Source organism: Odontesthes bonariensis, chromosome 10 (genome assembly GCF_027942865.1).
Source record: "Odontesthes bonariensis isolate fOdoBon6 chromosome 10, fOdoBon6.hap1, whole genome shotgun sequence".
NCBI lineage: Eukaryota > Metazoa > Chordata > Actinopteri > Atheriniformes > Atherinopsidae > Odontesthes > Odontesthes bonariensis.
Genome location: NC_134515.1, coordinates 28,901,970 through 28,929,117, shown reverse-complemented (window position 1 = coordinate 28,929,117; position 27,148 = coordinate 28,901,970). Strand labels below are relative to the sequence as shown.

Genomic DNA, 27,148 nt, shown 5'->3' with positions numbered 1-27,148 from the left:
GTGATCGGAGTGAAAGACGCATTCTACTGAGTCGTTTTGTGAAGATGGATTTAAAAAACACTGAGTCGTATTCTGTGCCCCTTAAATGTATTGTGCTGTCTGGTGCTGCAGTTACAGATACGCACTGGACGACCTGTTCCCCATGATGAATGCTGTGAAGCAGCGAGCTCAGCTGTATGATGAATGGGCCTGTCGTGTGGCGGAGACTTTAGAGGCGAAACTGGAAAAGAAGAAAGGTGTGCGGGACATATTTTGATCTTTTTTTTTTTACAGGTTAACGCAATTTTATATGGTCTTAGGGACAGACCCGTGTGCACATAGCACAGTACAACAGCTTAATTTCCTACCACGTCCTTACAGCTCTTTTCATAGCTAAATTAGGAAACAAATCACACTCGATAATCATTGAAGTGTGTAATTACCATTTGAGAGGGCACATAGTGAGGGCTGCCTGAGAGCTCACACTAACATATCAAATAAAGCTTAAATATGAAACATTTGACAAAGTACAGGTAGCTATATAGTATAGGTACTATATAACTGTTAGAATTAGCTGTTTATAGCAAAGCAAAAAGCAAGAGTAAGAGTTTCAACCTCCCACTTCCGAGGTACAGTGAACGCAGCATGATTTTAAGTTGAAGTTGGATGAAGATGAAGATGTGGAGGCTGAATAATTCCTCTCTGGGACAGAAAAGTGATGTGACACAACTCTGCAAATCTGAAGGGCTTTAGTTTTTACGTTGGTGGTGACTTGGGACACACAGTCATCTGCTCCAAATCGTAGGAAATGTTCTATTAGGTACATACCTGTACTAAATTTGTGCTGTTTTATGTGAAACATCCTAAATCAAAGAATGTTATAACCAAAGGTGGTAAGGAGACATGAACAGCTTCACTCAGTGGTCATTCCATACCAACTTACCTAAACCACCCATTTAATGTCATAAGACTTCATGAGAAAGCTTCTCTTTAAGTTTTTGATCTAGTAAAATCTGAGGCTCCACTCAAAGTGCCTTTTTAATGATGGATTTTTGGTATTTGGCTTGTGGGGCACCTGAATGTGAATTGGGAAATAGGTGTCGCTAAGCGACGTAGAAACGCTCTGTCACCGGCTTATTTAAACTGACTTTTCTTTTTGTGTCAGACTGTGACTAACAGGGTGTTCTCTCCTCAGGCCTGCCAGTCTTTCGCTCCCTTCTCTCTGAGTCAGAGTCCAAGCTGTTCCCTGACAACGACCTGCTGCGGCGGCTGCGTCTGGTCACACAAGATGCAGAGAAGTGCGCCTCGGTGGCACAGCAGCTACTGAACGGCAAGAAGCAGACCAGGTAACATTTTTATGCTTCACCTGATGGTTACAGAGTTCCTCACATGTCAGAACGGCATTAATGGGGTTGATGTTTTCATTACCCAGGTATCGATGTGGTAGTGGGAAGTCACGGAGCCAACTGACGGTGGAGGAGCTCAGCTCATTTGTGAGGCAGCTTTATAACCTCTCCTGCAGCCTCCCTCAGGCACCCATGCTGAAAGTAAGCCATGGAAGACAATAAGTTCTGTATTAATATAAATGTAAAATCCAGTTTAAGCTCAAATGCCAAGTTTAAATCAGCCACAGCCTATGACAGGAACAAATCTGTGCAGTGCCTGACCAGCATAAATGGATGTCAGTAAAGAAAGGCATCAGTTTTGATTTGTTTTGTGCTCGAACATCGTTGTCCAGGAACTTCTGAATCGCATCGAAGACTTCCAGCAGCACAGTGAGAAAGTCCTGGCAGACGAAGCTCCGAGCGTAGCAGAGATTCAGAGCCTGTTAGATGTCAGCTTTGACTTTGACGTGGACCTGCGGGAGCTGCCTCAACTTAGAGTGAGGCTGGAGCAAGCACGGTGGCTGGAGGGGGTCCAGCAGGCCAGCTCCCAGCCTGCCACCCTCACCCTGGAGACCATGAGGAGGCTCATTGACCAGGGAGTGGGTTTGGCACCTCATCCATCTGTGGAAAAAGCCATGGCACGCCTTCAAGAGCAGCTTACCATGTCCGAGCACTGGGAGGATAAGGCGAGCAGTCTTCTTAAGGCCAGGTGAGGGCAGCACTGACTGATTCATGAGGATGTTTGCATCTAAGCCAGAGGGAGGGAAAACATGCCAAACAACAAAAAGATCACATTACAATCGGCCCTCGTGCTCTGATTTTAATCCAAAAATAAATAATTTCTAAAATGTTATTTTGTCTCTCAGCTTCAAGCTTCTGGCCAGGTATTTGCACTGATTGTAACTGAAAAATGTAATTTTACGTCAGTGCTCCTGATTTTGCTTCATTTTAATTACAGCTAGTGCAAAATGCTGCTGCTAGAATATTCAACATGATCAACAAAAAGTGAGCATCATATTTAGTTCTGATCTCATTTCATTGGTACTCAGTGCTGTTCACTAGTAACTGTCATCAGTGCTTTGAAAAGGCTTTTAATGGCATGGCTGTCAGGAATGTGCTTCACTTCTCTCCATTATCAGATGAACTAATCTCAAGTCAGGACTAAAATCTCTAAACCTTTAGGGGTTCACAGGCTTTGAAATATTGTGAGGTGTACTTTTAGATGTTTGGGCTATAAAAAAAAGTCCAAAAGGTTTTGTTATTTTTTACTTTTGATTTGTTTTCAGTCATGAGATATTTAGAAAGATTCTGGTTGAAGTATCGTTACAGGTCCTTGTATGGACAGTTGTTAGGAAACACAGAATTTCTGCAAATAATGTGTCAGAGTTCACGTTTATCATGTGTGTTTTACTGCCCACCAGACCACCACACTCCATAGAGACTCTCAGCGCTGCTGCTGAGAAGACATCTGGAATCCCTGCTTACCTCCCAAACTGTCTTCTCCTGAAAGACACCATCAGAAAAGCCCGTGAGTGGCTTCAAGAAGCTGAGGAACTTCAGGTTAGAATGCACATGATACTACACGACCGTACGAAGCGTCACTGCATTAATATTCTTTTTAAAAAAGTTTGATTTGATGGCAATCGTCGACACTGAAGCCATCTTCTCATTTCAGGCCAGTGGTGGCGGACTGAGGGTGGACAGCCTCTCCGACATGGTGTTACGAGGGCAAGCCATTCAAGTCCACCTGGAGCCTTTAGACAGGCTGGAGTCGTTAATGGTGGATGTGCAGAAATGGAAGGAATCTGCAGCTGCAACTTTCCTTGAGAAAGATTCCGCTCTCACCTTACTAGAGGTAAAGTCTCACAAATTTGAAATGAACATTAACGCAGTTCATTTAAGCTCAGCTCATTTCATACTTATGTCCTCTTGATCCAGCTGCGTTGAGGCTCTGTCCAGATCGTAACAGCAGAACGTTTCTATAGAGTTGCCTAGCAACATTCTTTCAAAAGCACAACTGTCATAGTTTTAAATAACTTGTTTAATTTACTTGTTTTTTCAAATTCTTTGAAGAATTTGAATGTAATAAGTGGCATAGCGGCTTGAACATGACTGCTTCGGGTCAATATAGTATGTTAGATTAACAATAAAATCACTGTAGTGCTTATTTAGGTCCTATAAGAAACAAAAGTACGGAAACGAGAGCAACTCATTCATGACTTTGACTGGATCAAAGCTCGGAACACGGTTGTTTTGAGTTGTGTGCTGACAAGTCAGTAACAAATTTAATTTGTCATCACATTGAGTTTGAAGTCAACTGTAGACCCACAAGGATAAGTTAGTTCACTGATTAGTTCATCAAAAGCAAATAGATTAAAGTCTTCTTTGTGACTTTTTTTTAAATGGAAAATATTGAATATTTGGTGTTTGTAGGTCATCATGTGTGGATTTTATGCTTCTCTGTGATATATGTATATAGATATACACATATATATTTGAAAACAGTAAATATTTAAAAAGTTATGTTGTTTTTATCACCAATATTGAACAGCTGCTAACAAGTGAAAGCTCCAGTCATTTGCCAGCGACTTCAGGCATTTACATATATTTAAAAGTAAATTTCATGCTTCACAAGGATGAACTCCTCCATTAGCCCTCTGGGCCCATTAGCCTTGAGAGTCTCATAGTTGTTTTTCTTCCATCGCAGGTCCTGTGTCCAAGATTGGAAGCTGGAAATGCAGGTTCTTCAAAGAGGAAGGCCAAGAAAGGGAAAGAATCGCCCAAATGTAACAAAAAGAAAACTGCACGACTCAACTCTGTCAGTGATGTGGAAAAAGCGCTTTCAGAGAACAAGGATTCTACCTCTGCTGTAAGAACAGTAACTTAAAGAAATAATTCAAAGCTTTGGATGAAAGCATCTGCAAAATAACTAAATGTAAATGTAAAAGGGTTTGGTGATTCGGCCATTATGATAAGAAGCATGGTTTAGCAAGCAGAAAGACTGTAATTACATAGATATTTAAAGATTTAATGTAGCATGTTTTAACTTTAATGCAACAGCAAACAACCATTATCTTTATGAAGATACAGAGGTGAAGTGATACCGTCGCTAGAGAGAAAAAAACTGAGCTTATGTAGTCTCTGTTGTGGCCGCCTTTTTCACCCTGCGGGGAGGTTGTTGCACAGGAGTCCCTGCAGTACAGTTCAGGTCAAAGTTATACTCCACTAAATAGAGAACGCTCTTTGGCTATAAAGCCTCCCACAAAGACAAGCTAAGTTTCACTTTTTGTTTTCAACCTTTGAAGTGCAGTGATGCTAAAATTGTAAATCAGGTGTTTCTGACAGCATGGAAACATGGTGTCTGAAAGAAATAAACGTAGAATATGAGGAAACAAGGAACTTTCTCCAATGCTTAATGAAGAATTATGTCAGAGACATGATTTCTAAACTTTTACTAAGAGGAAATGTACCGACTGTCTACATTTTATTCACCAGAACGCAACTCTGGAGGAGCTGCGTGCGAGGGAGATGGAAACTTTCTCTAATCTCAGGGCAGCAAACGAGTCAAAGCTCCTTCCCACAGCAGACTGCATGGACCTCAAGGTGTGTTTCTGTCAGAAGGCACCCATGGGTGCCATGCTGCAGTGTGAACTCTGCAGGGATGCCTTCCACAGTGTGTGCGTCAGAGACCCATCAGACTCGTGTGAAACACAGCCATGGCTGTGTCCGCATTGCCAGCGATCAGAAAAGCCCCCGCTAAGCAAAGTCCTCTCCCTGCTAGCATCTCTGCAGTGCATAGAGGTGCGTCTGCCAGAGGGCGATGCCCTGAACTATCTGGTCGAGAGGACACTTAACTGGCAACAGCGAGCGCAGCAGATTTCACAGTCATGCAACCTACCAGAACTAGAAGAGAGGCCAGGAACCCCTCCCACACTAACCCACTGGGTGTCAGGCTGCGACAACACTCACAACAACACTCAGGTCATTCTTTGGCTCTTTGTACCACTATTTATTTTTCCAACAGGAAACTCTTTGCTGATGTTAATTTGAGGTTTGATGTATTAGCAGGCTCCTTGTTTGACACCAGAGTGGAATAGGACAAGCCATGCTCAGACGGTCTTCTACACAGAGCAGAGATGCATCCCGCTGCAGGGTCAGTGTTGTCACGGTACATAGTTTGAACACACGGGGCGTGGTTAAAAACTCATTTGCATGTTCTGTGTGACAGGCTTGAGTCAGGAGCTGGAGGAGCTGATGGTGGAGGGTCTCCTGCTGCAGGTGTCACTGCCACAGGTCCAGAGCCTCTACCACGTTTTATTGGACAGAGCCAGCAGCCAGCACACAAACAGATGCATGTCGCCACCACAGGAGGAGGACACAGACTCTGACAAACACACGCAGTTTATCTCTCAGGGAACAAATTTGCCACTGAACCAGGTAAAAACAACAGAAAGGACACGTTGAGGTCTTCAGAGCTGTCTCAGTCTCAGTTTTATCATGATGACTTTATTTTTTAGGATGGCACCAGCAGCACAAGGGAAACAGTGACTGGCTCAGAAAGAAAAGCAAAGAGGCATCACGAGAGGGAAGGATTAGATGCAGAGCGCAGGGGGAAGGACAAAAAGCACTCTCACAAAAGACAGAGGATGAATAAGAAGAAGCCGCAGCGCAGGGCGGCTTCAACCTCGTCGTCCCCGCGCTCTGATTTCTCCCAGTCCGATGACTCTGACGAGGAAATGGCCGTTTGCCCAGCAGAGAGTTGTCAGCTGCCAGAGGGAGACGAGGTGAGGAAAAAAGTGTCAACACAACGTCTGAAATGCGATTACAGTTTAGTGAGCCACAATGTAAAAACAGCTATATGAAATGCTCACACAAGGCAGGAACTTTGCATCTTCACTCTGACCGTCCTGTTAAAATTCCTCACACTTCATTCAGATATACCTGGGACCGTGACCCTGAGCAACGGCACAAGAGTGACATTTTTCCATTCGTGGGAGATTGAACAATGAATAACATATCATTTTGCCATAGTCATATCAAGTCAATAAGCACACAGTGTAGTGTGCTGCTGAAAAGATGTTTTCTCACGTTCATTTGACTAAAAAAGACTGTTATCATTATTATTTATTTTTAGGAATCCGTGGGATTCTTTGACACCTCCCACATCAAAGGAACTGCTGTTACTCTGGATATGCTCTTTGTTTCCTAAATGTTTTTCTTACATCATTTGGGCGTGTCTGCAGGTGGACTGGGTCCAGTGCGACGGCAGCTGCAACCAGTGGTTCCACCAAGTGTGCGTCGGTGTTACGGCGGAGATGGCGGAGAAGGAGGACTACATTTGTGTCACATGTGCACTGAACGATGTACATGTGAAATAATGAAGAGAAAGCAGAGGGTTTTTCTGAAATCTGCGAGTCCTCATCCTCAGTCCGTTACTGGAGCGTCGAGTCTGGATGTGTCAGTGACCCCCCCCCCCCCCCCCCCCCCCTCACTCCCTTCCCTATCTGTCCAACCCTTTTGTAACAGCGGTGCTATCTCCTCTTTGACTTGTTGTCCAAAACTATAATGTTAGTTATTTTTTGTATTTTTACATATATATATATATATATATATATATATATATGTATATTTCTTTCTTCCTATGAAATTGTTTGTGGTTGTCTAAATGGGAAAAAAAAAAAAAACACAGGACGTGAGTGTGCTGCATGGGATTCCATTTCATCGGCGCAAAGGAGTCTTACACCATGATCCCCCCCAAGTAAAGCGAGTTAAGGGTTAGAATGATCTTCTTTTGAACCTCATTGCATGTTAAATCAGAGCCACAGGGACAGAAGTTGAGGTATTTACCCACTTAACCCCCCACCCCCCAAAGTAACTGTTGCATTTTTTTTTCTTTAAAATCTAGTGTTTAGTACATGCATCATAATATAATTACCCCCTCCCCTCCTTTTTTTGTAGAATAGATTTATTTATCTGAGCAATAATTTTTTTTCTTGGTCAGAAATGACCTAAATGGCTTGATCTCCGCTGAGTTGTGTTTTTGCGATGGTGGTGTGATGTACAGAAAGCTGCACAGACGGATGGGTTACAGCTGTGGAGACGCTCCGGAGGCAAGCTGAAGGAAAAACACGCTGCTAGCAGGCGGATCCACAGAATGTAACCCAGCATACGATACAGAGGGAAGGACTCGGTGATGGTGAAGATGTTACAAGTTTATATTGTGAATAAAGCTTGTTTGTTCTATGGAGACGCCTGGTCCTTTCACTTGAACTGAGGAAACCACAAGATGTCCTCATAAACTGGATTTTATGATCCTTTCCAGATCCTGTACAATCCATGACTTATGTAACAGCTCCTTTTATCTCTTTGTTTTTTGTTTGCCAGCAGTTGTAACTTGTCTGTCATCCCAGAGAATAAAAACCCAAGTAACAGTTACTTAGCAAACATTTACTCACAATAAGTATAAATGTAGCAAAACGTTGTCTCCATATCTGCTCATTTCCTCTGAGTTAAACTGTCTTTATGATTCTATATACAGACATAACTTTTCTACTAGTATAAAAGATCAGTCTCTAATCATTTCTCAGGATTTGTATTCATTAAATGCAGACCTGGGTCTCGCATCCTAAAGATGAGCACGAGCGTCAATGTAGTATGATGATTATTTGCAGTATTCTATCAGAACCTAAGGTGAATTAACTTTGTGCTCAGGAAGTTCAGTACATTTAGTCGAAAGACTATTCCACAGTCTTCAATGCCTTGACCCCCGAGAAAACATAACATATTCACAGACCATTAAAACTGACGATGAATATGTAGGCTTGGTTTATTTTGCTGAGTTATTGCCTTTTAATTTATACTTGGTTTTCACTGAATGGGAACCCAAAACCAGCAGAGGGAGCCTGAACATGACAAACACTAAGAAAGAATATGACAGATAACTGAAGTGAAATACATGGAAACTGAAAGATGTTCAAGGCAGTTTTTACTGACAAATCAGAAATGTGTTTACGGGAATAAGCCATTATTCGCCTGTTTTTAAGTATGGCTGTCCCTCAGGTTTCCTGCTAAACATTGTGTAGCCATGTTACAATGGTGGACACGGCCTGAAAACGAAATTATTTTAAAGTGTTCACATTAGAGGGGTTTTCTCGACGTCAGATCATGACTCAAACTGCCCCCTGCTGGTGTTACTTGGTATTGATCAGTTGGATTCAAATCTGGGTCAGGCAGAACAAATCAACACATCAAGCTGTAAATATGCTAAACTGAAGAAAGTTAACAAGTTGCCCTGCGGCTTTGACTTTAAATCACAATAACATTCTCTTATCTGAGGCAACTTTTGGATAAATCCAGGTTTGCATTCTCATCTATCTGAGGCCTCCCAACAATAATGCAGCAGCTTTAGACGCTGTGGAAATTTGTGAAACCAAAGATTGAATTGATCTAAAATGCCGAAAGCCTCATTGTATTTAATATCTTTATTCTGGTGGTTGGGTTTAAGAAAAGAACAAAAAAAAAAAAAAAAAAAAAAAAAAAAAAAAATATCTTTATTCTATCAAGGAGAAACACAGCCTCCATGGCAAAATGATTCCACAGGGTCTACTGCCAGGTCATCCATCTTTATTCAAATTATACTAAGATGTGGACAAAATGTTCTGCTTTTGCAAGATCCCTGTGTGTGTTCTGCGTCAGAGATATCAGTAAAAATGTTCCGCCTTACTCCAGATTGGTGCTTTCAACGTCAAGATAACCAGATTACCTGATGCTACCACAGAAAACCGACTCCCACAGTGAGGGCTGTTTTCAGGCCTCAAGGCCTCAGCAACAAGCACCTTTTCTCTCCTCTGACCACTTAAAAGGCTAAATGAAGATGCTAGCCAATTCATTTGATGTGTCATTAGAGAAATGCTTTCCAATGACTGGATGGATCGCCACATGAAGCGACTACGGCCACACGAGAAGAAAAACATACAAGCTGCAATGCCAAGGCACTGCTTGGCTACCTTCTTCTGTCATCCGCACTTTATCCCATCATTCCAGTAACTCCAAGCACAAAGATATGTTTGTTGATTTCTGTCAAGCAACCCAAGGGTGCACTAAGAGTTGAGAATCATTTCTTCCCCTTTTCTTGGTCTGAGGGCATGAAATGAGCAGCATTCTGCAGTTTCCTGAGAGACACTTCCCTCTTTGAATGCCTTGACAAGCTGCACCAAAGGAATCACATTGCTGCTTTGCATAACCTTTGACTGAAGGTGGAACATGTTTATGGGATTGCTTCGCCTGTGTCACTTTTTTTTTATGTTGTTCTTGTGGTGCTTTAATGTTCTAACATGTTTAACCTGTTAGGAACAAGGCAGGTATTCCATCCTATGACGGGCTAAACAGACAAATGAGAACAAACAGAGGTCTGTTTTAGTTTGATCAGCTGTTTGTCTGTCCTTATCTATTCTATTTGCATGCCCAATATCACAAAATCAATACAAAAAAAAACCCAATCCTGAATCCCAATCAGAAGTTTAAATGCAGTTATCCAAAAATAATAAAAGACGTGTGTCGCAAAAATCTATACTGTATTTTTTTTTCTTCTATTAAATCACGACAGGGTCACAATTACTGTCAGCTGTACACTATATGTTTGGTTAAATGTCTTTCAAATTGCTTGACCAGACCTTAATATGTATCAAAAAGCACCTGCAGGGATTCTTATTGATCACGAAGAATCATATTGATGATGAATGATCATTTGAATGTCAAGCACAACCTGCATATCTCTGATTGGGGTTGAGATCTAAAGGGCAATTGACAAAGCTAAATGTTAGCTGCTTTAAAACCTTAAAAGCATTGAAATTTGTTTGAAGTCTTTGTCTTGTTGGTGTGTCCACGTTTCAACTATCTAGCAGATGGTTTAAGTTCTGATAAAGAATTCTGGGGCGTTCTTCCTTCTCTTATTCCATCACATTGTTTGTTCTACTTGTTCCACTGGCGGCATAACACCCCCAGAGCTTCATGGTCCATGTGGATGTGCAACACACTTGACTTCAAACAGTGACGCTGGTGTGCCAACAGCTTCCAGCTCACAGCAGCTTGGTGGGTCCTGGCTTGTTCCTGATCACCGGGACCAACTTCCTCTCAGTTGACATTCAGAGTTTGGATCTTCTTTCTACAGAGCAGCTACACCTCCAATAAACTGAGGATCTTGGGAGACTGCAAGTGTTTAGAAATGGCTCCAAGAGAGCTTCCTGACGTGTTTATATCTATGATCCTCTTTCTCAGATCTGCACTGTTCTGTTAGACATACCCGTGGTACTGTGTGTCAGTCCATCCAATGATTAGGCGTACTGTCAAACGAATCCTTTTTACATTGATGGAGATGCTACCGGCTGCAGGCAAACACGATTACTGACAGGAGTGTAAGAGGCCTTACAGACCCAAACAACATTTTGGAAATTTAAGCACTGAACTATTAATCAAAGTAGAAGTTTTTAATTTACATTTTTGACCCTATATGCATCATCGTGACAGTGTGTTGATTTGAGAAATCCCTGATAGTTGTAGAATAGAATCATTGTGCCCCAGAAATGGGACAGTGCAAAGAAATCACAGAAAATTTGCCGTGACATTCTTTGTGTGTACTAAGTGTATGAAACTCCCAAAAGAACAAATATATAGATGAATATATAAGGATACAAACAAAATATCTTTGCTCACAGGGTTTGTTTGCAGAATGACAGAGCACCAATGGAATTGTTTATGGGTTTATTATAATTACTCTACTCACGGTCTAAATGTGATTCTGTCAGTCGCTTTCATAATGAGCCTTTTTGGAATAAAGGCAGGAACATTTGGTTTAGGAAACACTGCAGCACTCAGTATGAAACACATCAAATGATATATATAGTCATAAGTCATCAGACGAAGGCCAGTCTGGCGTGAACTCAAAATCCATTTTTAGCCAGTGTAATGAGGAAGATATGCAGTAAGAGTACATCATCTGATCCGTTCATCCACTGGATCATGACCAGTTGGGCGTCGTCTGGCTTCTTCGTGTGGGTCTTTGTTACGTAAGCTAATGCGGAGAGTAGTGGGTTACCAGCCAACGGAAATATTTAACAATAGTGTGACACAGCTTCGTTTATCATATGCGTCAAAGGAAATTCATCCCGCAGCTGTCAAGACATTTCTCTCAAACACCAAAAGTCAACAAATCACCAGGCGTGGTCAGAAGTCACCAGTTCTCTAAAACCAACACGTGTTTCATCTTCGACTAATGAAGTGTACGGTGGGCCTGAGGTGCAAAACGCACACAACTAAACGGAAAGCACAAGAAAAAACCAACACAACCTTCACAAAACAGGAACAAATCACCCAAAACAAAACATGACATTTCAGAAAAAAGAAAAAGGCAAAACAAAACCGCTACTATATCACATTATTTTGTTTTTCCTCTGCTTTCTAAACGTTCTTTGCGTTGCGTCCTGTTTTCTGGTTGCGTTCTTTTCTGAAAATGTCCTAAAAAAAATATAGCTCTGTTTGTAAGTGGTGATGTGATGTAAGTGTAGTTTTTTGGCTTCTTGGCCAGGTGAATAGCTGAAGGTGAACATGTGAGAAGCTGGAGATCGAACCAGCGATCACGTTACACCATATTACAATTGAAATACTGGATGTGTTTGACTCAACAAATGAAAAACTTGACCTGCTGTTGGCACCAGGAAGAGGATCACCACAATCAGCAGGAGTTATCTTCAGAGTATCACAAAAAACAAACAAACAGTGGATACATAAATGAATTGACTGCATGCAGCTTCATATTAAGTGTGCTGGGAGTTTCCCTAATTTTCAATATCAAATATGTGTCTCAATACACTGTGTACTTCCTGGATGAGGCCATGGAATGGCTGCAGTTTTCACATGAGCCCCTCAAAATCACAGGTTGTCCCTGGGATTTTATGAGACGCTCATGCTCTGCGAATAGGATTATGAATAGTCATCCATTTTTGAATATGACATGCAATATCCTCTCTGAGTGCGGAACCAGAACCTATGAGTAATATGTTCCCGAGTTTTGTGTTTCTCTTTCTTTCACACGCAGACATTAAAGCTGCACTGAATGGATGCAAAATGAACTGTTGGTGATGGATGATGTTTGCAAATTCTTTACATCCAGCAGCAGCATCCGACTGCCAGAATGGTCTTTTTCAAATTCTGCTCCTTTTGGCAGAATGTATATGTATGCCAAATATGTCATGTAATGTATGTCATATCACTATTTATTCATTAATGTTACTTGACTTTTTGAATTTCTGGACAGTTCCTTACACAAAATAAGCTATTTGAGAGTGCCCAAATATGATTTTTTTTAAATAAAATTTCTAATGCATAACTTATTTTTCGCGGCTATTCTTTAAATGTTACCAAAAATGTTGTCAACTAATCTTTGACAATGTAATCCTAAAAAAACAATAAGATGAGTTTTAAATCCTGGCTCTTTATATATTTTTCATTTGGTTAAATAGTCTGAACAACACGTAATCATTACGTCCTTTAACTTTTGATCAACCTATTGTGCTTTTGTACATGCCAACCATTTGGTACACGTTGGTGTATTTCTATGGTGTATTTCTACGGTCGGTGTGGTTTTAGTGGACTTACTTGACTGAAGAATCTGAAAGCTCGACATGTGCAGAATAGAACTGAACGTTCGAAGTGAGGAGCATTTATTTGTATCGTAACCGGGATCGCCATGATTGGCTGATCCTGGTCCAATCAACAGCTGCAGTCGGACCGTTCCGTACAACCACAGTTTCATTTAACTCACACATAGCGGAACACGGTAAGTGTCTTACGGAGCTCGTTACCACTAAGTGAAATTAGTCATTTGATAGCTGATTATCCAGGGTTTGGATTTGTTGATTTAATAATTAGTCTGTAAGCGATTGTACGTTTTCGTTCTCAAATTACTTCTGGTCCCGCTGTTAAGAAATTGTGCTTGTGGCTGAAGTAGCTTAGCTCACAGGCTAACTTAGATGACTGATTGAGCAGCTAACGGGGGCTAATGACTAACCATCGAAGTGTTGGTACAAACATTATTTGCAGTTGAAGTAATTCAGCGTCGAAATGTTTCTGTGTTCTTCACACACGTAGAGATTTGTCCAGACGCAAACTTAAACCCATATAAAGACTCTGAAGATAAAACGACAGGTGAAAACGAGATTTTGAGTGTTCAGTCAAATGCTAACTGGGTAGCTAACTTGTTTGCGCCCCCGTGTTAGCTAAACAGTTGCGTGAAGCGTTAAGCAACTTGAACGGAGTGCGGTGTATGTCACACAACAGCTAGCGCTAAACTTTGGGCCAGTTTGTATTTTATCGGTCAAGCTGACGTTAGTTGTCGCGGTGTCTTGTTCCACAGTTCGCCCCATCTTTTCTAGGCTACTACCCAACAACGTTAGTTAGCATGTACCTGAATATGCAAACTGAACGCTAATAAATGAGTTGACAAACTTGGTTGCAATCTATCCGTTAGAAGTTATCATCTACAGCCTCTCAACCTTGCGTTAAATTGACTTTTACTTGACGTGGGCATCTCAATATTGGCGTCTGACGATTTTTTTTAAACAGTGTAAAAGTCTCCAGCGTTGCATTGGGAAACTAATAGCCACACCCTTCCTTTCGAAACCAACTACACCAAAAGTTGTCACGAGAACAAGTGGATTTTTATTAGTAGCTGTAAAAGTAAACCTGGCACAGCTTCCGTCACGTTTAAAATGATTCTGTTATAAGATAGTCTTTTAAAAAAGTTTTAGAGTACGCATGTTTATCCAATTGAGTCAAGTTAAATTCCATTTGCCCCCTCTGGCGCTGACATATGATACGCTTTCTGAGTTGCACTGAGCCTTCGGGTTTAGTCGCATGGTTAGCCCCATTCGGCTGACAACTAATAACCTTTATGATAAAATGTTGACATTAACCGTTTTTAACTGTTGTGTTGCTCTGCAGCTAAACTTTTAAGGAATAGGTTAAGGTTTTTGTTACGTAACGTGCCAACTCCTATCTTTATAAATGAGCAACCGAAATGGCACGTTTCTATTCCGTTTTTCATAAACCGGGCCCACTCATTTTTTAATTTTTTTTGGCACGAGCTGTTTATCTTTAAGTTAATTTAATATTTGACTGACATATATTGATATTGACGCTTTGGATTTTAGGGGGAAGCCAAACCCCATCACACTTTGGGTTTTAAGTGATGAAAAAAAAGAGTCTGCTAACTTGGAAAAGATAATTTGAGATTTGCTCCATTGATGTGGATTTCATAGTCACTACTTAAACTACCCTGAAACTAGTGGTGATGTAAAATGAACAGAAAAGGACTGCAACTGTCATTTTATGATAGTATTATTTTGATAAGATTTTTTTTTTTTTTTATAAAGATGATTCAGTTTTACTATAACCAGTTATGTAATGCTAACATAAATGTTTTATTGGTATGATTTAGGACCGGTTTCTTGTCTGAACAGTTTGACGCGGCCTAGCTTTCTGACTCCCCATCGGCCCCTCAGTTCCTTCCAGATCCGTGGACATCAGTGTACCTGAGGATCTGTCGGCCCCTCCTTCCCCAGATGTAGTGGGAGTTGCCATCAGCAGCAACCGTATACACGGTAGGAATAAATACACAGAATAAATGTTGTTTTTCCGTGCACATTTTTTAATTTTCTTTTTGCATAGAACAGCTAAGTGGAACGCTTTGTTAATTTGTTAACCAAGTTCTATACTTGCTCCTTTATCAAAATCTTGAAGTAAAAGTATTTTTTTAGCTGTTGGCCTGAATAAGGAGGCCCTCTAATAATATATGAAGCCATGAGTAGGATTAGTGAAGGTTGTTTTGGTTGCTGTTTGAATCGAGGCTCATATCTAATCAGGGGAAAGGTTATCTGATGTCAAGGCTCTGAAGCAAGTTTTGTGACACCAACATACAGTTACATTGCACATTAGTGTGATTTTCTTGAAGTACATTTTTTTGAGGGTAACAACTGTAACAAGCACACGTCTCCGGCGTCTCCTCATGGTGCTCCCCCCTCATCTCGGTAATGATTTCAGTGCAGTGGTCATGTATCCCTTCTCTGATCTCCATTTTCTGTTTGTATGGTGCACTTGAGTAGAGGAGGTTTATCACAATGGCTCTTTGTTGCGTGCCTCGTGTGCCTGTCTCACGCTGTGGGCTTCTGGTGGTGCTTCATACATCATAGTTAGAATTGCTAATGCTGGCCGAGTGGGACAGAGTGGTTTTTGTATTGTCTTGCTCAACATTTGACAAAGGTCTCACAGACCTAGTATAATTACTAGATTCAAAGTGGCTCTTAAATGAGGTTTTACTCTGCATCTTACCCCCGCTCTGACCTTTCTGCATCAAACAAATGTGACATTTGTGTGTCAAAATAAGATGTAAAACGCTCATCTCAAATAGGCTGCGGTAATCGTGTTCCCCCAGATGGATGAAAAGATGTGCACTCTTATCAATCCCTTGAGAAAATAGATGAGCAAAAAATAAAAAAAATGTCATTTTGTAAAGTGAATATAATTTTAAGAAAAAAATGCTATATCTACAGCTGTTCATAAGATAAAAGTTGTATAACAATGGCTGTGCAGTGAAAATATATATATATATATATTTATTTATTTTTTTAAAGATAACTCTATGGGGGGAAAGGGACAACAAACCTGTCACATTTAGCTCATTTTGATCCCCACTCAGGAAATCCACTTCTTTGAAATAATTTGACATGTCACTTATGAAACCTACAACCATGATAAGTTTAATGGTAGAGTGTGAGGTGGTGGGTGTCCTGGTGTTCATAGTTGCGCATTAGATTCATAAGAAACATTATAATAATCCATGAAGTTGTCAAATATTTTCTCACTTTACATACACTGGATGTTTCCAATTTTTTTGGATGATCAAACTAATTTCTATTTTTTTTTTTTTTAAAAAAAGAAAGAAAGAAGAAGAAATCCCAGTTCATTGGAAAGATTTTCTTAGCTGTGACAGTTCCCATCAGTGCCAGTTATATCTAGGCCATGTATGCTGTCTAATCTGTGTCAGGCTGATGGAAATGATGATGGGTCATACTCAGTGGCCCTTTTCCTCCTTATTGTAATGAGATGAAGTTATTTGTAGCACTGGAACACTGACCTGTAGACTGTTTCCAAGTCTGCAGCTCCACAGTGTGTCCATGGGTTGAAATCTGCCTGTTAGTATTGTTCATGCAGTTAATCCAGGGTTACTGGCAGGTGAGAAACTGCTCTGAATTCCTGGAGGTACCAGTCTGTGATTTTGTGCAGCTTTTTATTGTTCTTTTTTCTTTTTTTCATTTTGTACAAGAGGCAACACCCATATTATCGTGACAGCTGAAGTCCCTCGGTAGTGGGTGGGAAGGAGAGCTCATTTTTTGGCAGAGGAGTGAGGTTTCAATGCGCTGACATCGACAGTAACTTTTTAATATTGCGGATACTGCACTGACGGTGCTCGCACCAACATTGGTCATTTTTGCTCATTGCTCATTGGTTCCAAAAATGTATGATTCATTTTGGGTTATCTAATGTTTCAGAATTTGATTTTTAAAAAACAAAATAGTGACTTTTTTCACATGATGTATTGATGTTTGAATTGTGGATAGGGTGGTCTGATTATTGAAATAAAGCACAGGATCGTGAATGAAAACTTGAAAAGTTCGCTTAGTTTTTCTATAGCGGACACTAACAGAGTGACCGCGTGTCTCACTCCATCGTCCACCCTCTGTTCTTTCACAGACTCTTGTGCTGTCCTGTGAAGTTGCCCACCATGCGCGAGTACAAGCTGGTTGTGCTGGGATCGGGAGGCGTGGGAAAATCTGCACTGGTGAGTTCATATTTTGGAAAAATTCTGAAATAGTTTACAGTTTTACACTGTTTCCTTTGTACACCTAGATCAGATCAATGCAACAGTTCTGCTGCAAATGGTCCTCTCATGAAGCATGAAATGTTTAGTAGAAGCTGTCTCTTTGAAATCTACACCATTTAATGTCGATAACACAGAGCTTTAAGAAGTGAAAGGACTCAAGTAAGAGGAAGTCACAGTTGATTGTTGAGGCCTGAAATTCAGCACATGATTGTGGGTACTGCACAGGATTTCACAGATCGGCACATTTACAGGGCTATCATTTAAGAATATTTAGTCAACACATGGTAATGTTGCAAGATGGACTGACTTTGGTCCCGCTCTCACCTCTCTGAACAAGACCGCAGCATCTCCTGACGCATTATACAGTTGGATTTGCTTCATATGAGTTTAGGTTGTGACCTAAAGCAGAGAGACGGAGCTCCAGGATGAGTGTCGGTTTCTCTGTTTCATACAAGCTACATTTTTACTTCGAACTACCTGGCCCTATAGACTAACTATGCCTTGCATGCACTTAATTTGCACTTATTTCAGAACAACGGGCTGGCCGTTTTCTGTTTCGAATGATAGCTTAGTTGTGTCATGGGAAAAACCACAATGTGCAGGCGAGGCAAAATGAGTTGGAAGCCAATTTTTCTCCTGTTGTTATAGCAACAGATAAGACTTTTTTTCTCATCTCTGTCAAGCAGCTGCTGCGACTGTCAACAACATTTCGGTGTCATTTTACATATAAACTCGGTGAAAATTATTAAGTGTCACAATTAACCTCTCACCAAGTTAAAAGTGAAAATTTGAAGAGCAAGGGGCATCGTGGTGCGTTTGATGTGCAACTTGTAAATTCTGAAATCTATATTTGTCAAAACCTGTGAGACTTCACGGTGCATTCAAGTACATCCCAGAAACTTAGAATTCTAAACGAGTAGGGCTGTTGTTTCAAGCCGCACACATAAACACACCCGTCCATGGTCTCTATTCACTCATGCAGACATCAAATTTCAGAGCAGAGTTGTCATTTTAAAACTAAAATGGCATTCTTCTTACGACCCCCCACAGGATTAACAGTAGATATTTGTAGAAAATACAAATGTTTATCTTACAGTTCTGTGTTCATCAACATCTGCAATTTGGTGTATTTTTAGGGGAATGAATTTCAATGAAATGGTACAGGTGATGCTGTGCTGAAAGTATGTCAGTTCTTCATGTCGAGTGATCCACTCTGTTCTTGTTCTTGTTCTTGTTCGCTTCCCTTTGACTTTCACAGACGGTTCAATTTGTGCAAGGGATTTTCGTGGAGAAGTATGACCCCACCATTGAAGACTCCTACAGAAAGGTATGACCAAAGGCACCTTATTTGGCCTCAGGAACATTTTTGTTAAAGAGGGTGAGTTATTGGCTATATAAATGAATATAAACCTTTCATCCTATGGAAATATTCTTGTTTTTCTCCAACAGCAAGTTGAGGTGGATGGGCAGCAATGTATGCTTGAAATCTTGGATACAGCTGGAACAGTAAGTCGCATCACGTAAGCGATGGGTGAAGGGATCTTTTCGTGTAGGAGGGAAAAAAAACAGGCCGCTGATGGCGTCTCCGCTCTGTTGTTGCCCCGCAGGAACAGTTCACGGCTATGAGGGACCTGTACATGAAGAACGGGCAAGGCTTTGCTTTGGTGTACTCCATTACAGCGCAGTCGACATTTAATGACCTGCAGGACCTCCGGGAGCAGATCCTGCGAGTAAAAGACACCGAGGATGTAAGTGGAACACTTAAGCGTTTTTTTGTGTGTGTGTGTGTGTGTGTGTGTGTGTGTGTGTGTGTGTGTGTGTGTGTGTGTGTGTGTGTGTGTGTGTGTGTGTGTGTGTGTGTGTGTGTGTGTATTTAGACTATCTTTGGGAGAAACAATATACAGGGAAAAAGTATCCAGCAATACAGTCTGTACTAGTTAATGTGACATAGAAAAATAAATTGATGTAATACACAATCAACCCATCTGGTAAAGCATGTTTTTAATTGGTACATAATGCCGCGTGCATAAGATAAAGATTTGACTGAGGAATATATTTTTGGAACACCTGCTGTGGTGTAGATCTGTAATCTGTGTCCCCTCAGCTCATCCCTCCCTCATTAGAATCTCCGCTGTGGGTTAGAGGGCAGAGCCAAGGGGGGCAGAGGCTTAGTGACAGCAAGGAAATGTCAGAGGTGTTGTTAGATGCTATCTGCCTCTTTCGTTCTTCGTCGTCTCGTCTCTTGATTCAGAGGAAGGATGTGCAGCGTGCTGAGTGTGGGTTTTATTTATTTAGGGCAGGCTGTACGACTGGTCTGTGTGTCTTTAAATAAGCGTCATTTTCTCCTAAAGTTTTTTCACTGTGTTGACCTAACTGATTTGTTGACGTACATTTTGTGTAAAGTAAGAAATAGAGAGGGATTCCCAGTTTGACAACAATCAAGGCTGCTCAGCTTTAAGGGTAGAAATACGTTTCCAGTTAGTTGTAAAAGCTTCTCCATAAAGATGTAAAGTATGAAGCTTGTGATGATGATTTCTGTGGAGAGCACCTCTTTTTTTTTTTTTTTTTTTTTTTTTTTTTTTTTTTCAGCTACAGCTAACTAACTCGACCCATAAATTTCAGAGAAGAAACAGCAGCTGACAGCAGTGATGACATTAAATAAGGCAGGCTCCACAGGTAGACAAATAACCTGTGTGTTATCAGCAGGTATGCTGTCCACCTGCTGCACATTAGTAGGAGCCTGGCTCACTGGTTATATTTGTAACGTTAGCCTCTATGACAGTCCTGCTCTCTGTTGATTTGTTATCGCTGAATTAAAAACACATTTGAGAAAATTGTGCTATGAACCAACAGAACTCAAAGGTGTTATCCCAGCCTGACAGACATGAGCAATACTCCTTAAACAGCCACAATAACTCCCCAAAAAGCACGCTTTTACTCCTGAAATTTCATTGCAAGAATGATCCAAGCATGCATTCAATTTGTGGAGCTAACGGCTCTTTACTCACTCTGAACTAACAGGCCGGTTTCTTCCTGAGATCGTGGAAAAACACTTGACCCGTCTGGTGTTTTTAAAAACTTGAACGGTTGATATCTCCTCTGATCACACAGGTTCCCATGATCCTGGTGGGAAACAAGTGCGACCTGGAAGATGAGCGCGTGGTCGGCAAGGAGCAGGGACAGAACCTGGCTCGTCAGTGGAACAACTGTGCCTTTTTAGAGACTTCAGCTAAATCAAAGATCAATGTTAATGAGGTCAGTGCTAAATCAACATAGAGTAAGTATATATGTTCAGTTTTCCTTCCAGTTCAGGGCACTCTACATAGATTTTTTTATATATATATATATATATATATATATATATATATATATATATATATATATATATATATATATAAAGAAATGTTTCTTGTTAATTGAAATTCTTTTTAATCGGGGCAAGTACCTGTTTTATTTTAACCCATAGCCACCCATGCACGCCACTAGATTTTTATACACTAAAAGTCGGTCTTTCACAGCAGTTTTTCGAACAGTGACATAGATGGCCGAAGAAAAGAACAAAAACCTGTCCTCCATCATGCATTTCAGCTGTAGGAGCAAGAAAAATACTTGCATTTTGCAGACATTTTCATTTGTCTGTGGTTACTATCTGGAGCTGCAGCATTTTCCATCTCTGAGTCTGTCGAATTTTCTCTGTTGTAGATTTTCTATGATCTGGTGCGACAGATCAACAGAAAAACGCCGATGGAAAAGAAGAAGACAAAAAAGAAGTCGAGTTGCACACTGCTCTAAGATGCCCTCCCACGGTTGCTCCAGGCCAGGTGGGTAGGAGTTGGAACTACACTTATTCCAGACATGTGCAGGGATCCAGCTCCTCACTGAGCTCTGGGTCGTCATTTAGAACATTTATAGGTCTGTTGTAATAATATCTCGGGTACTTTAATCTTTAGTTTGATGGTAAAAAAAAAAAATATGGTTTGTTGCCCCAAAAAAAATCCCTTTTCCTATCTGTCAGTCCACAGGGAAAATATAGATAAAACGAAAGAACACATTTAGAAATAACTTAAGGTTTCAGTTTTTCATTTGATTAAAAATGATCTGAATGTTTTATTCAGATGTGTCGATTTAGAGTGTTGTGGCTCCACCTACTGCTGGAGCAGCGGAACTGTTGTGATGCTCGAGTACAACATGTTTTTGGCTCATTTTCCAACTACAAATGCCGTTTGGAATTTACACGATCAGCCACTGTTTCCCAAAACATGCTGTATTTGCTTTCGATGTCGGTCACTGTTGGTGTACATCAGTGGGTTAGTCGGCCCACACTGATATGAAAATCAGCCTCTTGAGACGTAACGCTTTGTTTAGATACAGTGAACATCATGTGGTTCCTGATTTCCTTTGGGTAACGGCAGTGCATCTGAACACAATGATAATGTAACTTTCATGCTGATTAAAAATGTAGGTAATGTTCCCTGTGCTGCTCCACAGATCATGAAGTGCCCAAACAGAAGGTTGAACAAAGCAAATCAAAAAGAATGTGAAACATAGAACATTTATGGTTTAAAGGATCTATAAAAAGATATGAAGATCTTATTGTTTTGCTTGCTGCAATAATTCTTCCTAATCATACTTGCTTGATAGGAAAGCTGTTTCTAGTACAATGTACCCTTTTTTTTTTTTTTTTACACTGGTCAAAAGTTTTGGTTTTCTTTTTAAATAAAAATGTGCCTGCTAACTTCTGGCTCTTGACTGCGATGGGAAAGTGTTTAATCAGCATTAAGACTCGGATCAAATGACTCTTGACTCTGCAGCATGACATTTGCACACCCAAAAGTAGTGCGTTTAAACGTGGTTTTTAAACGCAGGTACAATCGCTTTAACAAGGCGGTCACACCCCTACCCATTGTGTGCGGCAGCAAGTTTGTCTAAAGCGTACCGTTCCAGCATACCTCTGCTTCCCAGAGGATATGCATGTCACCAAACATGACGGATGGTGTTACAACTGTGTCCTGAGGTGGTGCTTCTGATAATTGCAGCTCTGACACATTCAGGCCTAGTTTACCACTTTAAAATAGGCTTTCAGCTGTATTTACTAAAGACCCTAAAAACCCAGCCTCCATCTGCTTTACAGTCGGTAAACGTGTGTTTCTGTGGAGGGGGAGGAAGAAGAAGAAAAAGGTGAGCTGTCCCTATTTTTATTTTACACCTGGGTGTCGTCTTCCCACTGTTGCTGAGCTGGAGGTGATTAAAAGCCACGTCAGCTACAGAGTCATTTAACCCGATTCTGAATGCCAAGTAACCACTTTCTTATTGCACTCAGGAGCCAGATGTCAGCAGGTTTGGTTTCTTTTGTTTTTTTTTTCTTTTTGATTGGTGTAAAAATGGCAATGGTTGAGGGTTTTAGGCTATGTACACACGTAGCCGGGTATTTTTAAAACCGAATGTGTCCCCCCCCCCCTCCATTTATAAAATAATTAGGGCCTTAATCGACTCCAGCATGGCTTGGCTTTACCAGGAAAATATGCAAATTTTACCTCCGCAGCTGCAGTTCGGGCAACAAAAAGGTGCACGGCTTGTTTTTACAGAAACTCGCGTATATTGACTAACATCTCACACGGAGGCTGTCATACTAACAGCAACGCTTTGCAGGCAAAAGGAGATGAGATTGATTCTTTTGTTGTTGTTTTATTTAACCTGTAGTAGCTGGAAGCTTATTCTCTGTCTTCGTGTTTAGTGCCTGTCACACACAGTGAGAAAGGCTTTAATCAGCTTGTTTTTGCAGGTTTACCCACGATTTGAAGATGGTTTGTTTCATACTGGACTAAGACTGCACATCTGTGGGACTATTGTGCAGTATGATATCATGTAGGGCGTCGGGGAGGACGGTTTCTTGTTTTATCTTATCCAATGTATATGCCTCACAACGTCCCAAAAAAAGGGAGAATACAAACACTCGCATGCCCACACCATGTATGTAATGTCCATCCGTATGAGCCTGAAGTGCTCGCCATCACCCAGTTTAAGAAGAGACGCGGAGTGTCTTGGCTGTCCTCACAATCCACCCACAGATTCACGGTCCATTTAAAGAGTGGCAGCTGTGTTTTCATTCAGAATAAACTTTATTGGCCATCAAAGTTTAAAAGGAACCCTGAATAGTAAGACTCAGAGGGCTTAGTATGTTCTAATCACCCTCTTATTCTAATATACGTTATTTAAAGACTCGTGAAATATTTAACTTTTCATTTTAACCGTCCAGCAGGAGAGATGTTGATTCATTGCAGCATGATTTTAGATTGTTTTTGAGGTTTTTTAGGATCTTATTTTACATCTGAAGGGCAACAAGGGAAGTGAAGCCAAGTGTTTTACAGCTTTCATAAATAACAGGCAGAGCAAAGAAAGCTTCGCAAGGAGCGGCGGCTGGACTCTCGACACGTCTTCTGGTTCATTTGATATTTTTGTCAGGTACCGTTAACGTGGAAGAGTCAGCATGTTGCTTTTTGTAACGGGGTCTACAAATATCCGTTGCTCTATTAATAAATGTTGCTGTGTTTTAAGAAGTCATCTTTAGAAAGAGAGCTATCTGCTCTCACAGAAGTGAGGCACACACACACAGCAGCTGCTGAGCATGGGCTGCATCCCTTTCAGTATCCTTTTAATTTAGCTCACTTGCACCCATGTGCAGTAAACCTGAGAACTGGCCACAGCCCTGCCATTAAACATTTGACTGAAAGTCGCTGCAGAACTCTCTGTTCTTCATTGTTTAAATTTAACACTGTTCTCAGGCAGGCCACTGTTGAAAAACGGAACAAAGTCAAAAGTCAAATAACCAACCAATAACCAATTACATCAAATTAGACTTAAAATGAACAGTCTGAGTTTTTGCGCTAACCAGTGAAACTGTCTTCAAAGTCACCACCTTTCTCACTTCCCTTAAACATGTTTATCTTGAACAGCAGCTGCCAGAAAGTGAAGCTCGTCTTTTAGCATTCAGCTGTTCCACAGACACCGCAGGTTGTTGCCTTCCATCACTGCTATGTTACCACTATGCAGCATAAACTATAATGGCAGACTCCAAGTGGACGGTTTTGGTCTTAATACTCTATAAAATATCATATCAATGTAAAATCTATATAACCAAAGCCAATATTATTCTAATAAAGCCAATGCAAGTGTTATCAGTCAGGCTTAAAACTGGGCCATGACAGGTTGTCTATTCAGTGTATTTTTTAGTATTCTGAATGCAGGATAACAATCACTCACGCAGCTTTGGGTTCCGGTGTTTGTTTACATTCTTGTCTGGTAGTTTGTCTGCTGGTGGCGCCTCTTCCACATGATTATGCCATGTGTGATATAAAAAGGTGGAATTCTTTCAGTGAACTACTCCCTAGAGACTGCGAACTAACTAAGCCAGTGATTTCCAGCTTCAAGGGTGACCAGCAACCTGATTATTCCAAGTGGTCTCGAATCAAAAAGGTCGAGGAACAGCAATTTAAGTCACTGCAAATTATTAATAGCAGTATTTAGTATCTGAGATGACGTCCTTGTTAACCCTCCCCTGTTCCTCCCTGGTAATTTACAGGAAAAGGCGGTTCAGCCCCGCATTGATGTGTGCCTACACACGTCAATCCAGGATTATGGAATCGGCTCAGTAAGGACAGTGTTGCTGGTTAGAGTGATGCATTCCGCAATGCTGACTTGTCCTTATATAAATAGTCCATATCATCTGTTACCACCTCGCTTGCAGACTCAGACGTAGCAGTGGCTGATCAACTTCAACCCACCCCATGCCACGTCAGCACTTTCCCACATGATATCATTGCACAACGAAGACACATCAGTCCCAACTTGAAAGGCGTTTTAAAAGAACTTATTTGAAGTAGAGCACAGCGGAGTCTGCAGAATCTTCTTTGTTTTACCTTCTAACCCCGTCTTACTCTTTAATTTTTCCCCTAATCATCCCCTTCCAATCTTGCCCTGGTTCTATTCTTCCCCACTTTGAAAACCACTGAACTAAACCTGGGACAATACCCCAAGGCCTTTCTGCATGCTGATGTTCGAGCAAAGCTTCATAACTGAAGCGTTAGATTTGACTTTATCCAGCTGTAATGACTACACTTAGAAGGAAAGCCGCACTCATACTTTTGACTTGGCTCTGTCAGTTTCTTTGTAAACCCAAACAAAAGTTTACAGGGAGCATACGCTGCTTTAAGATGATAAAAGTAGATATTTTTATCTGAAGCGTGCGACTTCAGGTCTCAAGAATGTTTCCTCTCAAAAGGTTCAGTGTTGGCAATATCACTTTACAAAAGCCAACGGAGCAGTGTGAGGGATAAAATACAGAGAAGTAAGAGCAATCACTAAGCACCTCGCACTAGAAAGCAAATCGTATTAATCCAACCATTTAAAAATGCGTGTAAACATGTTAGTCCCTCCGAAATCACAAGAAATAGAGCTTCTCAAAGCTAGATTTGCATGGTCGGTTCCTGAGTCACTCCTGCATGTATGCTCAGCTGGACTCAAATTGGCCCATAGGCGCTTTGCAAATCCTCCACAGTTTCATCTCTTCAAAAATAAAAAATAATAGTGCAAGTATAAACTAATACAGCCACACTCCCAATAAATCTGCCGTCATTTACATATATTTCAATTTATTTCATCGGTATTGCATCAGAAGTTGTGATTGAAAAGCAGCCACTTTGGGCATTTCCAGGGTATTGACGAGATCTTTTTTTCATCTGACAAAATCACCATTCAGGAGTATATGCATTTGAGTATATTTACATGTACAATGATCTCCAAAAGAGAAAATTGGACTCTTAAAGAATAGAATATCCAGTTGGTTTATGAGCTGTTTTCGGTGGTCCAGTTAAATTGCCGGGTCGAGCTTTAGCCAGAACTCAACTCAACACGCAGCTCAAATGGAACCGTACATATAACCGTCCTGACTAAGCTTCCCTTTATGAAATCAAGATTAATTTATTTTTATACTATAAGTACTGTAGTAACACCTTGGAGAGAACAACCTGGCCAGGGGCTCCAAGGGATTTTTCTTTCTTTTTTTTTTCTTGCAAACCTCTCGTACATTTCTTTTTCTGCACTGACGTTGTACGTTCTTTCTTGCAGAAAGTTGTACTGATTAGCTGTTTCCCTGTGGATGGTGCCAGCATTCCAAGTCCTCTCCAGAGCATTTTGAAAAAGGCCAGCAGAAACTTCAACACTTGCAAAAAAAATGACAGGAGAAGGCACATACTCTCAAGAAACTTTTCTGCTTTTTAATGGCAAACAAATCCACCTCCTTTTGTATCGTCAACCTGATGACAACTGTTTTTTTTGGGGGGGGGTTTCTTCTCCAAGGTGTCCTTCTGGAAATGTTGATCTAAATGAGGAGACTGGATTCAAATCCATTTGTGGGAACTAAAATGTTTTATTGAAAGTAACATCAATCTAGCACATTGTGACAATGCTTTTGCGAAAGAATCCATGTGAAATGTTGGTCTTCTCACACATTTCTGCACTAACAGTGTCAATGAAGAACATCATTGTCCATACATTACTCGCTCCTACTTACAGGGATGTGTGTCGATAACATCTTTCCTAAGTGACTTTGTTTTATATTGAGAGCTGTAAGCCTTCCATATTTCCCATAATATATTCTACTTCCATTTTTGCATAATAAAGTTAAGGAAATTAGTATTTTATAGACCGATGGCGGGGGAAAAGGGTGTGTTCTGATTTATCTTGAGGCTGAAAATATATTGTACTAAACCACCTCTAATATTGCTTCTTGTTACCCTGTCACAGATGATTTTCAAGCTTTTATGAATGATTAAATTTTAGTACATTTTCATTA

General features: G+C 40.7%; 2 protein-coding genes across 12 annotated transcripts in view; both read left to right on the top strand.

Moving 5' to 3' along the window:
- Window positions 1–7,609, top strand: part of kdm5bb (lysine demethylase 5Bb) — a 16,298-nt gene extending 8,689 nt beyond the window's left edge. For 7 of the 10 annotated variants that reach the window (XM_075475161.1, XM_075475160.1, XM_075475157.1 and 4 more), the window contains 12 exons: window positions 112–236; window positions 1,175–1,325; window positions 1,412–1,526; window positions 1,718–2,073; window positions 2,786–2,924; window positions 3,040–3,219; window positions 4,072–4,233; window positions 4,860–5,345; window positions 5,430–5,517; window positions 5,593–5,801; window positions 5,882–6,148; window positions 6,608–7,609. In XM_075475161.1, the coding sequence (XP_075331276.1) occupies window positions 112–236; window positions 1,175–1,325; window positions 1,412–1,526; window positions 1,718–2,073; window positions 2,786–2,924; window positions 3,040–3,219; window positions 4,072–4,233; window positions 4,860–5,345; window positions 5,430–5,517; window positions 5,593–5,801; window positions 5,882–6,148; window positions 6,608–6,742 (2,413 nt within the window). In that variant the 3' untranslated portion in view covers window positions 6,743–7,609. The remainder of the gene's footprint in view (window positions 1–111; window positions 237–1,174; window positions 1,326–1,411; window positions 1,527–1,717; window positions 2,074–2,785; window positions 2,925–3,039; window positions 3,220–4,071; window positions 4,234–4,859; window positions 5,346–5,429; window positions 5,518–5,592; window positions 5,802–5,881; window positions 6,149–6,607) is intronic. The other 3 variants (XM_075475159.1, XM_075475155.1, XM_075475153.1) reach the window with 1 other exon arrangement.
- Window positions 3,602–27,148, top strand: rap1aa (RAP1A, member of RAS oncogene family a). 2 transcript variants are annotated; one of them, XM_075475164.1, is made up of 9 exons: window positions 3,602–3,611; window positions 14,857–15,019; window positions 17,169–17,256; window positions 18,557–18,625; window positions 18,748–18,804; window positions 18,906–19,046; window positions 20,410–20,553; window positions 21,001–21,119; window positions 26,422–27,148. In XM_075475164.1, exons 3-8 carry the CDS (start codon window positions 17,200–17,202, stop codon window positions 21,088–21,090), a joined length of 558 nt encoding a protein of 185 aa, XP_075331279.1. In that variant the 5' UTR covers window positions 3,602–3,611; window positions 14,857–15,019; window positions 17,169–17,199; the 3' UTR covers window positions 21,091–21,119; window positions 26,422–27,148. The 2 variants fall into 2 exon arrangements, with proteins under 2 accessions (XP_075331279.1, XP_075331278.1); XM_075475163.1 differs by lacking the exon at window positions 3,602–3,611 and adding an exon at window positions 13,095–13,197.

Bases quoted from the DNA above. Each gene is read 5' to 3' on its own strand.
- rap1aa (XM_075475164.1), top strand. From the start codon at position 17,200: ATGCGCGAGTACAAGCTGGTTGTGCTGGGATCGGGAGGCGTGGGAAAA. The intron at 17,257-18,556 runs GTGAGTTCATAT...TGACTTTCACAG, and splicing joins GCGTGGGAAAATCTGCACTG to ACGGTTCAATTTGTGCAAGG. The intron at 18,805-18,905 runs GTAAGTCGCATC...GTTGCCCCGCAG, and splicing joins TCTTGGATACAGCTGGAACA to GAACAGTTCACGGCTATGAG.